Source organism: Pleurodeles waltl, chromosome 4_2 (genome assembly GCF_031143425.1).
Source record: "Pleurodeles waltl isolate 20211129_DDA chromosome 4_2, aPleWal1.hap1.20221129, whole genome shotgun sequence".
NCBI lineage: Eukaryota > Metazoa > Chordata > Amphibia > Caudata > Salamandridae > Pleurodeles > Pleurodeles waltl.
In genome coordinates this window covers 929,629,667-929,642,514 of record NC_090443.1, presented here as the reverse complement: position 1 = coordinate 929,642,514, position 12,848 = coordinate 929,629,667, and the positions used below count along the sequence as shown (strand labels likewise).

The 12,848-nt window shown below is 44.4% G+C and overlaps 1 protein-coding gene across 1 annotated transcript in view; it reads left to right on the top strand.

Annotated features, from left to right (window-relative positions):
- The first annotated feature begins 1,024 nt into the window (after positions 1–1,024).
- The window catches only part of LOC138293482 (cytochrome P450 4B1-like), a 407,245-nt gene continuing 395,421 nt past the window's right edge, over positions 1,025–12,848 (top strand). Inside the window, exon 1 of the mRNA XM_069232721.1 lies at positions 1,025–1,369. Within this exon, the coding sequence (XP_069088822.1) occupies positions 1,166–1,369 (204 nt within the window). The 5' untranslated portion in view covers positions 1,025–1,165. The remainder of the gene's footprint in view (positions 1,370–12,848) is intronic.

Genomic DNA, 12,848 nt, shown 5'->3' with positions numbered 1-12,848 from the left:
CACCTGGGTCAGCGCAGGCATTAGGGGTTCAGTGGAGCCATTTCCATGGTCAAACACCATTGAATGGGTCCACAGGTGCCCTCCCCAAGCCCCAGGAACAGCCCCACCAGAGGGACACCACAGGATGTGGGGACCCCATCCGAGGTAAATAGGGTAAGCATAGGTAAGTATTTTTTTTTAAGTTTTTCAAAATGCCATTTGGGGCCCTGAAATTGCCCCCCTACATGCACAGAGTGCAATGGCCATGCCCAGGGGACCCTTGTCACCTTTGCTGGCCATTGGGGTGGTGGGCAAGACTCCTGTCTTTTCTTAGACAGGAGTCATGTGGTATGGATGGATTTGCTTCAGAAAATGATGCTAGGCTGGTTAGAGGCATATTTTTTGCCTCTAACCAACCTAACGTCATTTTGTGGTGCAAAACACCCTTCTCCCATACCGCCACCCCCACCCAGCTAACGTAAAAAAAAAATACGCTAGCCCACCCTTTGCGCCGGATTGCGACATTCCATAAATTTGGCGCCCAGTTGACATCCTGAAATGCCCTAAGCCGGCGCTATTCTTTTTGACACAAAACTGCGCAAACACAGTTTTGTGTTAAAAAGTATAAATAAGGGTCTACTTTTTTTTGTCCCACTCCAGTATCCATCGAGGGTCAATGTTTCAGCCCACTTCAGCTAGGTTACACCGTTCCTACTTCTACACACAAAGTAGTTTACTTCCGAGTCAGGGAGTTTTCTTGTAGCAGATTGATTATGATTGATGAGGGACCTTTAAATTCCCACATAATCAGGTTTCGCAAAACCCTGACAAAACATGAATTGCCAAAAGGCTGATGATCAACGTCAGACCTATTGGCTTTGCCAATGTTTATTTTTATAATTAAAATGAGTGTAACAGGCCTCTCGTTAGGAACACGTCAGACCGCTGGTTGCGAACCCAGAAAACACTAAAGAAAACTGTTGAATCTGCTCAGAGAAATCATTTTCCAAACCCGGCTTCCCTGGCTGCCTTCTGAAATACGGACACTGGAGGGCAGTGTGTGAGCGTGTCGTCACTCATCGGTGGCTAAGGTCCAAGGGCGTCCTGCCAAAGGTATTGTTTTCCACAGATCCAAGAGATCCAGTCACGGCCCTTCCTGAGGCAGAAGACGCAAGGATCCCCGGACATGGCTTACCTTCTGGACAGCGTTCTCAGCGTCCCCTGGCTGACCCTGGACGCCGCTCGGATATTCCAGTTGGTTGTAGTGTTTGTTGTTACTTTTTTGGTGCTGAAGATAATAAAGCTACGTCAGAGAAGAACGGAGCTGCTGAAAGCATTTGAGCCTTTTCCCGGAGCTCCCTGCCACTGGTTACTGGGAAACATACATGAGGTAGGAAAAAGTTTAAAATGTCTTCTGTAGTGGAACTTCTTAAAAGTACGGGACTATAAAGTAGACACTCGTCGTTGTGAGTGGCTGATCCACGCTTGTGTTTTAGCCATTGTTTTCTGGTACTTGTGGTTCTGTATTTGCCATGAAAACAAATAAAGGGCTGGCGTTTGAATGCAAAGACATGTTTTGGGATACCACAAACTCTTCGGAAGTGCCATCCACGTGCACACCAGCCATCTCGTATTGAAAGAAGTGTCCAGATTTGTAACTCAATTGCTGGTCATTTCTGGTGCATTTTTCGCCTTTTGCCCTTTCAAATACATATTCCACCAAATTAAGTTCAAAGGGGAACAGCATTTCTAAATTGAGATTAACAATGCATTTCAGTAGGGGACCATATGGATACATTATTTTGGTAAATAACTGTCTGTTATAAATCACAACATTCTATATTTCAAAGCAGAGCATCCTAATTGTGTTTAAATGACCGTATAATCTCTACTGGCTGCATACATTGAAGTCTTGTAGATAGGGTTGACCAGTGGGTCGAGTTCACGCAGCGAGACCTGTGATCTGCAGGTTTGAATCCCTGTATCTGTGATCTAATGGGACTCTGATCTGGTGGGTCTCGGTCCATCAGTCTTTAGGTTTGAATATCTGCACCTGTGATCAAATAGGACTCTGATCAGGTGGGTCCCAGTCCTGCGCAGACTGTAGGTTTGAACCCCGTTTGGGCCCCTGCACCTGTGTTCTGGTGGGATTCAGACCTCTGCAGTTTTGCGGGTTGAGACTACACCTGTGTACTGGTTGTCTCAGAACAGTGCAGTCCGCAGATCTGAACCCCTGCATCCGTGATCTGGTGGGACTCACACCTGTGCAGTCTGCAGGTTTGAACCCCTGCATTCGTGTTCTGGTGGGACCTACCCCTGTGAAATCATGCAGGGTTGAACCCCCACATCCGTGGTCTGGTGGGACTTACACCTGTGCAGTCTGCATGTTTGAACCCCTGCATCCGTGTTCTGGTGGGGATCACATCCGTTCAGTCTGCAGTTTTGAACCCCTGCATCTGTGTTCTGGTGAGGCTCACATCCGTTCAGTCTGCAGTTTTGAACACCTGCATCCGTGTTCTGGTGGGGCTCACATCCGTTCAGTCTGCAGTTTTGAACCCCCTGCATCTGTTTTCTGGTGGGACTCGTACCCATCCATGCCTTCTGCCGGTTTGTACCCCTTTATCTGTGATTTGGTGGGATTCACACACGTGCATTCTGCAGTCCTGAACCTCTAGTGGGGCTCACATCCACGCAGCCTGCAGGTCTGAACCCCTCTATCCGTGTTCTTGTGGGAATCAGACCTGTGCAGTCTACAGGTTCAAATCCCTGCATCCGTGTTCTGATGGGACTGACTCAGCCATGTCACGACTCACTTTAATTTATTTTTAGAGTGAGAAAGGTACTGGAACACACCCATACTTTATGAGGTGGTAGGGGATGGGGTTGACATTGCACAATTTCTCTAGAATTTGAAAGTTGCCAGTTGCCCCTTTCATATAATTACGCTATCTTCAAAAATGTAATTCACAAACCTTTACCAGGATATGTCTGGAAATCTACCAACAGCATAGATTTCGGGGTTACTCTTGGAAAGTTTTGATTTCTAAAAACTGCAAAATTACATCTAAGTGGGAATCATAGTCTCCCCATATTGGTTAAGTGTTTTATTTTTATGTTTTTATTAATCTGGGGAGAAAACCACCCCAGACTGTCTGTCACTCTCGCTGCTACTTCTAATATTGTATGTCTTACACAGCATCTCCTCAGCCAAAGGCGTAGAAAATATGTAGCTCTTTTTATGTTGTCACTTTCATACGGTGCTGCTAAAAGCTCTTCGAATAGTAAAACCAGAGTAGAAATCCAGAGTTAAATCCGTGCCATTATGTACCGCCTTGAAGCTCAGAGGAGATTGTAAGGGTAGCCTCTGTGTCAGTCAGAGTTCCATACATAAATTCAGCGGCACTGCAGTTCTGTGGCATAATGCACGCATTATTTGGAAGTATTTTTTATCTTATTAATTATTGGTACTTATTTTACACCTGAAGGCAGCAGTTATCTACTGAAAGGCGAGCAGTTAACCTTTGCAACAGGTTTCTCACTGTACTGGATCTTGTTTGGCATTTTTTCTTTAGTGACTTTGGATCCGCTTGTGCTACAAACAATTTGTATTTAGATCAACATATTATGTATGCAGAAGATAATGGATTAAATGGCAAATGCAGCAGATTCATTATTTTGGGCTGCAGAATCACATAATTTCAGTGGTCTCACATATATTGTGTCTCTCAGGCAAACAGAAACTAGGGACCTGATTTAGGGCCTGATTATGACCTCGGCGGATGGGATACTCCATACCCGCCCGCCATTTTATGAGTTCCATAGGATATAATTGAACTTATAATACGTCGGACGGGCTATTCGCCAGGGTCGGAATCAGTCCCTTAGTGTGTAGCTGAGGGGGTTACTCCATCACAAATGTGACGTATATCCCATCTGTCTCATTACAATTCCAATATATGTCTGATACTTCCTGTCTCTTTGGCACAATCCCTCAAGCCGCCAGTTTCAAAGGCTGCCAGATTGCACCATACCAAAAGGACGACATGAGGCAAGCCCGAGCTTTGCTTTCATTTTAATAATTTAAATATTCATAGACCATACATCTGGCATCACTCCCCCACAATGCACATTAAGTGCAGTTTTATGGCTGCAGTATCAATGGTAACGCCTATGTATCACCGCAGTAGTCTATTGATAACTATTGATAATAAAGGCTGATGTAGCTATGTTGAGAAGCAATACATATCTTTAAACACATTTAATGTAGTTGTAAGGCTGCAATATCACTATCAACTTCTAGACATACCAACGGTTCACTGACAGCAAATATACTTGGAAAAAGTGCAATTGATTTGGGGTTCTGTGACGTCACAGAATATGCCAATGTTTAAGTTCTATTTAATGTCAATTATATCACCTGTAGTATCGTTTTTAGATTTAGATTATGACGATACTTTCCTGTCAACTAAACATTTTCAGAGACTAAGATCTAAAGTTCTAATTATATGTTTGTGCACTTTTATTGAATAAAATAGAGTACTGAAAAGCCATATTTCACAGGTAGAGGGTGTGATTGCACAGACACCAATAGGACACCAAGATTTAGTCTGATTTGCTTTACTCCAGCTGATTGGGCTGTAAACCTGCCAGTCAATGTAGATCCTGAAATTAATCCTTTACACTGTAAATTACCATTGCCCGTTATTTAAACACAACCCTCTTCACGAAACCCGAGAAAAACCTGAACATTCTAATGGCAATCAGGGCCCATTGAAAGGTCAACGATGCAGTGGCGGCTTCAACAGGGTGTGAACGTAAACATCCAGGTTGTTTTAGATATCATTCTCTTCACAGAAACCCAACATTTTAATATGGGCCGTTCGTGACTTCTACGCTGATAATACCATTAAAAAATCTTGGAATTCTGGAGGGCAAATGTTTTTTAACAAAATATATTTTCTCAGAATTCCTGGATTTTTAACTACATAATTGAATATTGATCTCTTCTTTTAACCACAGGCAATCAAGCTTTATAATCCAGAATCCAACTAAATGTTTTTAATATACAGTTAACTGGTTGAGAATAAGTTGTTTTCATCATAGTTGCACCTAATTATGCATATAAAATAAACAATACATGATGGGAAAAGTGTAAGATGTTCTCTGTTGAAGCATGGGAGTTCTAGTGACACTAAAAAAACACTTGTTCTAGGGTTTATTGCTTTTCGGATAGATTGGTAGAGACGCGGACTGAAGGCTGCTGTAATCATTTGTTATTTCACCTAAAATACCAAACTGTGGCTTTGTACCTGCCTGATACATATGAACTGAATTTTTATGAAAATCTATTGGCAATTTGAAAGGTCTAATTTGATCACTATAGTTCAGGAGGACTTCTTCCTTGGGAACAGAAGGCGCCTATCAGACTCACCACTCGCATCTGGAGGGCCTCCTTGACCACAAAGAGGTGGAACTTTACTCAAATAAAATATAAACACCTTTTGTCATTCTCCAGCTTTCTTTTTATGAAAATTCTCTACTCTCCACTCGCAAAAATGTTAATCCGGCTTCCTCACATCTCCGATAAATTAATGTTAACAAAATTGATCTGCCTCAGAATCAAATCAGTTATTAAAAAAACGATACCATTTGTCACATGTATGAATTGAATTCTGAATAAAGCCCTGTTAGAAATGGGGTTTTTGGTTGGCAGTCAGGTTACCCCCTGTCCAAGCAAAAGCCCTCACTCTAGTCAGGGTAAATCACACACAATCCAAGATTATCCTGTGCCCACCCTCTGGTAGCTTGGCACGAGCAGTCAGGCTTAACTTAGAAGGCAATGTGCAAAGTATTTGTGCAATAAAACATATAATACCACTATATAGCACCTAAAAAATACACCACACAGTGTTAAGAAAAATATATAATATTTATCAGGATAATTGTAGGTCAAAACGAATAAAGTTGCAATGTGAATTTGTAGAGATATCACTGGAAAGTGATATACAGTGTCTTAAGTCTTTAAAAAGCAAACATAGGGGGTCATTCAGACCCCGGCGGGCGGCGGGAGCCGCCCGCCTGGCGGGAACCGCCGAATGACCGCACCGGCCATTCTGTGTTTCCCGCTGGGCTGGCGGGCGACCGCCAGAAGGCCGCCCGCCAGCCCAGCGGGAAACCCCTTCCACGAGGACGCCGGCTCCGAATGGAGCCGGCGTAGTGGGAAGGGTGCGACGGGTGCAGTTGCACCCGTCGCGAATTTCAGTGTCTGCAATGCAGACACTGAAATTCTATGTGGGGCCCGCTTACGGGGGCCCCTGCAGTGCCCATGCCATTGGCATGGGCACTGCAGGGGCCCCCAGGGGCCCCACAACACCCCTCACCGCCATCCTGTTCCTGGCGGTCGGAACCGCCAGGAACAGGATGGCGGTGAGGGGGTCGGAATCCCCCATGGCGGCGCAGCAAGCTGCGCCGCCATGGGGGATTCCTCAGGGCATCGGAAAACCGGCGGGACACCGCCGGTTTTCCTGTTCTGACCGCGGCCAAACCGCCGCGGTCAGAATGCCCTGCGGGGCACCGCCAGCCTTTTGGCGGTGCTCCCGTCAACCCCAGCCCCGGCGGTCCTTGACCACCGGGGTCGGAATGACCCCCAAAGTCTCTTTCAAGCACAAAGTACCTGGTTTGGAGTGGAAAATCTCCTCAGAGGGCCACAGAAGAAGAGTTACGTGGAAAAAGGGTGTGTGCGTCAATTTCTCCCGAGCACACACGGACTTGCGTCGTTATTTTTCACGCGGGGAAGTCATGCGTCGTTGTCCGGCGCGCGGACAGTCTCTTTCTGTGGATCGCGGGGATTACCAGATGTCCCGGGTCTGTGCGTGGATTCTCCTGCTTGTTTACCGGCTGCGTGTCGTTCTGCGGGGCTGTGCGTCAAAGTTTCGCTCTCACGGCAGGCGTTGCGTCGATTTCTCCTCTGGAGGTCGGGCAGCGTTGTCCTTGCGAGGCCGTGCGTCGAAGTTCCAGTCGTCCCAAAGGCGTTGCGTCGATCAGCATCGGTGTGCGGCATTTTTCTTGCCGCGGAACAAGCTGTGCGTCGAAAAGTTTGCCGCACGAAGCGTCCAAGTGAAAAAGAGAAGTCATTTGGTCCTGAGACTTCAGGGAACAGGAGGCAAGCTCTATCCAAGCCCTTGGAGAGCACTTTTACAGCCAGACAAGAGTTCAGCAAGGCAGCAGGGCAACAGCAAGGCAGCAGTCCTTTGTAGAAAGCAGTCAGGTGAGTCCTTTAAGCAGCCAGGCACTTCTTCTTGGCAGGATGCAGGTTCTGGTTCAGGTTTCTTCTCCAGCAAGTGTCTGATGAGGTAGGGCAAAGGCCCTGTTTTATACCTAAATGTGCCTTTGAAGTGGGGGAGACTTCAAAGAGTGGCTAAGAAGTGCATCAGGTCCCCTTTCAGTTCAATCCTGTCTGCCAGGGTCCCAGTAGGGGGTGTGGCAGTCCTTTGTGTGAGAGCAGGTCCTCCACCCTCCCAGCCCGGGAAGACCCATTCAAAATGCAGATGTATGCAAGTGAGGCTGAGTACCCTGTGTTTGGGGTGTGTCTGAGTGAATGCACAAGGAGCTGTCAACTAAGCCCAGCCAGACGTGGATTGTAAGGCACAGAAAGATTTAAGTGCAAAGAAATGCTCACTTTCTAAAAGTGGCATTTCTAGAATAGTAATATTAAATCCAACTTCACCAATCAGCAGGACTTTATATTACCATTCTGGCCCTACTAAATATGACCTTCCTACTCCTTTCAGATCAGCAGCTACCACTTCAATACTGTATGAGGGCAGCCCCAATGTTAGCCTGTGAAGGGAGCAGGCCTCACAGTAGTGCAAAAACGAATTTAGGAGTTTTACACTACCAGGACATGTAAATTACACAGGTACATGTCCTGCCTTTCACCCACACATCACCTTACTCTAGGGGTTACCTAGGGCACACATTAGAGGTGACTTATATGTGGAGAAAGGGGAGGTTTAGGCTTGGCAAGTACTTTTAAATGCCAAGTCGAGGTGACAGTGAAACTGCACACACAGGCCTTGCAATGGCAGGCCTGAGACAAGGAAAAGGGGCTACTTAAGTGGGTGGCACAACCAGTGCTGCAGGCCCACTAGTAGCATTTAATCTACAGGCCCTAGGCACATAGAGTGCACATTACTAGGGACTTATAAGTAAATTAAATAGTCCAATCAGGTATGATTCACGGTTACCATGTTTTAAGGGAGAGAGCATATGCACCTTAGCACTGGTTAGCAGTGGTAAAGTGCGCAGAGTCTAAAAGCCAGCAAAAACAGTGTCCAAAAAGTGGAGGGAGGCAGGCAAAAAGTTAGGGGTGACCACCCTAAGGCTGTCCGGTCTAACAAGCCCTTTTTAGGGTCGAGCCTGCATCGTATGCGCTTGCGCATGCGTTTCGCTAGCGAGACGTTTTAGGAATTAAAAAGGGCTCGGAGTCCCGTCCACGTCACGTCAGTGTCTTTCATTGGTTCGTGGGCTTACCTGTTAGAATCGGCTTGATTTCACTAGTGGAAGGCACGCATACGTCATGCCTTTTCCGGTGGTTAGCCCTCCTCCAGCGCATCGACCAAGTACAGAAAACATACGAGGCTTGCTGTTTTCCGTATGGTTCGTGGACTACTTTTTCTCTATCTTGGATCTCAATATAAGTTCACAGATCTTAATTCCCTATCTAAATGAATTTGTTTTGTTTGTGTCGGGTGCATTTGCATTCTCTATGTGATTTTTACAGAAAAGTGTGCCTGGTGGGAAACAAATCCCTCCCACTTCTTCGAGCTTGTTTTGTGTTGCAATAATTGAATAACTGAATAAACGTGTTCCCCTTGCAGCGAAAGCATATTGTTTGCACGCAGTGTCATCTTAGGCCCTCCAGCTACCGGAACCGTGACAGATATGTTTTTTAAACCCCCCAGTGCTTGGAATGAGCACAGAAAACTTGTCATCGAAAGCAACAGGAAATGCCTATCAGCGCGCTGGGGATCTCGCTGTTATGAATAAAGGAAGAGTTTGTGGTGCAGTTATGAGCTGTAAAGAGAACAGGCTTTCCTATTGTTTAAATGTGTTGGAACCCTCAGGCGAGAAGAACTATTGAAATGTTGCTGGCAGTACAATTTAATTATTGAGTTAGTGATGGCTAAGTCTGTGGCCTTTCCAAGGCAAAGTCTGGGATAATTTCACTGGGAGGATGCCTCGGTCGTTGCTATTTTCGGACTCCTTTCTCTACCATGTTTACATTGCAGCTTTGGAAGTCACTTTATCTTGAAGTTGTCCACAAATGGAGATTATATTTTACTAAATAGAGGTAAAATAAACGTGCAATGTGAATTCATTCAGCCTGGTTTCTGCACTACTTTATCTTTTTATTTTCCACGCAGTGCGATTGGGCTGGGTTTTCCATAGCGCGATCGCACTCAGTTTTTTGGTTTTCAATTTCAGTGCGATCGCACTGGGTTTTACATAGCACGATCAATCTTGTTTTTTTCTTTCAATTTATGTGGCAAGAAAAGTCTGGTTAGGGGTTTACAACTCTAATTGCTCAAACTCGAGCAAATGCAAGACCCGTTGCATTGCAAATGCTTGTTTATTTTATGCACGTAAACAAATAAGCAATATGCACATGTAATTGTGGTAGAAACCCTACCCTCACTTTACACTCTAGTGAACCAGTGCATTTTTGTGGCAATTTAATTAACTTCCACTCCTTGGGAAACACATCTAAAGGACACTATTCCAGGAGTGTCTAATTTCTTGCTCACATTGTGTCTCTCCATGTTTACACAGATTTAGCTCTACCTGACTTTTGGCCACTGCCAGATAATCTCTCATGTTTACTATTAACTATTAAGAAATCCTCCTGGCGGACAGGCTGATTGATTGAATGGGCTTCTAGCACCATTGACTCTACCTGCTTTCAGAATAAACGTGCTTCGCTCAGATGTTTGAAGTATGTTTAGTTGGCAGAGGAATTTAAATTGGCACTAATTATAAATTAATTCATGTTTTCATGCATTAGTTTCGCTCCACCCGATCATGACTTGCTAAGTTTGTCCACAACCACTTTCACTATCTGTTAGAGAAGGTGACCCAGTTTTCCAGACAGTTAATTCTGTCCAGAGAAAGTGCATAATGCAGCAGCAGCCAATCTTCATTCCATGTTTTTTTGTAAAATGGGAAAGCAGAAAATGCTTCTAGCAGCGGTAAATATATGGGGTAAAACAAATGGAGTGGTAAATTCTTTGTGCTTTTATGACCAGAAAAATTGGCCCCATACGGCAATTGCCCAATCCATGGGGTTTTATTGGTGATTGCACAGTAGACCTGTGAGATAATTGTACAGTAACAGTGACATCGCATGCAATTTCACAGTTACCTCAGGACGGTGCAACTTATAATCAGGGCCTTTATCTGGAAAATAGTTCTAGATCCACTCAGCACGAAAGGAGAGATGGTCCCTGCCTTTTGACATACGTTTGAGTGCAGGAGTGATTATGTAGTGAACTTTAGAGCGTCCGAGCAAACTTGAAGGACTAACTAGGCTAGTGATAGTTTGAATAGCCATTTTGAATAAACATCTGAAGCCCAAGCATATTGTTTTAAAGGTGACCTGGCCTTTCATGAGGATCCAGTGCAGGAACCCTCAAGCTTCATAAACATGATTCCTCATGAAGCAACCATAGACCATTCTAACAGCTACATTTTGGGCTAACTGAAGCCTGTGCACAAGTGTTTTAGGAATGCCACCATACGAGGCGGTAACTATAGTCCAAGTGGGAGATAATTGCTGCCTCTACTATATGAGTTTTATTATGTTGGTGCAGTAGTGGTAGTCATCTTTTTCTAGGAATGGTGCTGAAAACCCCCACAATTTGTACAACCAATGCTTGGTTCTATACTCGTATCAACATCAAAAGCGATGCGTGCATTTCTTATCTTGGTGGCAGGGGCTAGCTATAGCCCCACCTGGGCTAATGTCACAGTTGTTTCTAGGGCATCAGTACCTTTGGCGAAAGCTCATTATTTCCATCTTGGTTTCATCAAACTGCAAGATGTTCTCACAAAATCAACAAGATTAAAAAGTTTGGCAAACTTGGTGCAAGCCAGAAACTCTAACGTAGGCAATTGATGTCAGCGTATGCCTTGCGCTGTACTACATGACCCTTAATATGAAATATTGGAGCCAAGAAGACATTAAACAGGACAGGTGACAAAGAATCACTTGGACTTGAGATCAACATTCATAGCCATGGATAATCCAGGAAACAGCATGAAATGTACCCTCAAGGTGGTTTGACTACATATCCAGATACCCGTCCACTGAATGTGTTTTAGCATCTGATAGGGATATGAAGTGCTGAGGAGAACATAATATAATTCTGATCATATTTGTGTCTATTGCTGCAGTGCTGGCATAATGATGAGAATCCTAGATATAGTGGAAGTATGTTTGACACGTGATACAAGTGATAATATCTAGTTCCTTGTATGCACGTGGCACTTGTGCACACTGAGCACCTGGATGACCTGCTGTCAGATGCTCCTCCATTGTTCCACCCCCTGTTGTTCTTAGGGAGCTGCTCTGGGCGTACAGTGCTCTCTAGTGCTACTCTGCAATATGAGACAGCTGCTTGTTTGTTGAGCACTTGCGAGCACATCAACTCATAAATGCACAAGAGTTGTGCTTCTGAGTTGGTGACTCTACCTGTAAGAGTAGAGTACAGCAACTAATTGGAGCGTAAAGCAGTACTAAAGAGGGAAGTCATATGCATGCCACACATCAAGTAATGTGAGTAAGCAGAAACGCTGCAAAGTGAAGTGAAAAGAGGAAAGGTTAAACTCACAAGGCAGGAAGTATAGATTTTGTAATATGCTCAAGCACTTAGTGCCTTTTAGGAACCCATGCCCTGAGTTTCCTGCAGCCCTCTTACATTTTCAGTGTTTCTAATCATATTTATTTACATTCTATTCCTCAATATCAAGTTTCCAAGGTCCGTGATTGAGGTGCTGCTCCAGCCAAGATTTTGTTACATTCCAGGACTGTAGTGTTGTGTTTTGTTTCTATGAAACATGACTATAAGTCATAGATTTCAAAGGAAACCACTGGGCTGGACAAGCACTTCACACATGGGCCTTGAGAAACATGGCAGTAACGTCGGTCTCCTCTGTTAAGCCATCATTCATAACAGGCCAGCCATAAAAATTATTTAAAAAAAAATAAAAAATTCCAGTGAGGGTTGTGAAATTTAAGGTCAAAGTTGTGACAGTCAATCCTCAAATCTCATTGGTTAAGCCGATGTAGGAGACTAGAAACATTTCCAGAAGAGTGTACTGACTCGCGATTCACCACAGCGTAGCCTCACAGATAAATGATGTACCTGCAGTAGAATATCCCCGCTAATCTGAAGGCAATCTAGCGCAATCTAGATCCACCAGCTCAGATGGAAAACAGCAACTGAGGGATCTATTTAACAAAATGAATTTGCTTAATAGACTAAGGGATCAGACCCGTACATCAAGCATGAGAAGTAAGCCCAACCACCAGCTCACTTGATGTGATCACCAGTGGGTTTGTAGCCACTCAGGGGTACACAGGAAGAATCTATGGTAAGAAGTGACAAAGAGGAACCACTGAAGCGTCCAGGTTTACTGAGTGCTTAAAGGCACTGAGTTGAAATCTTCGGCACTATATACACAAAGAGCTAATTGTAATTGGCTTTGCTGGGGCAAAAAATGTCATTATCAGGCAACTCGTCTTTAGAATGAATTAAAGCATATTTAATTAATTAAAATCGTAACAAAAATGCATAAATCATTCATAGAGC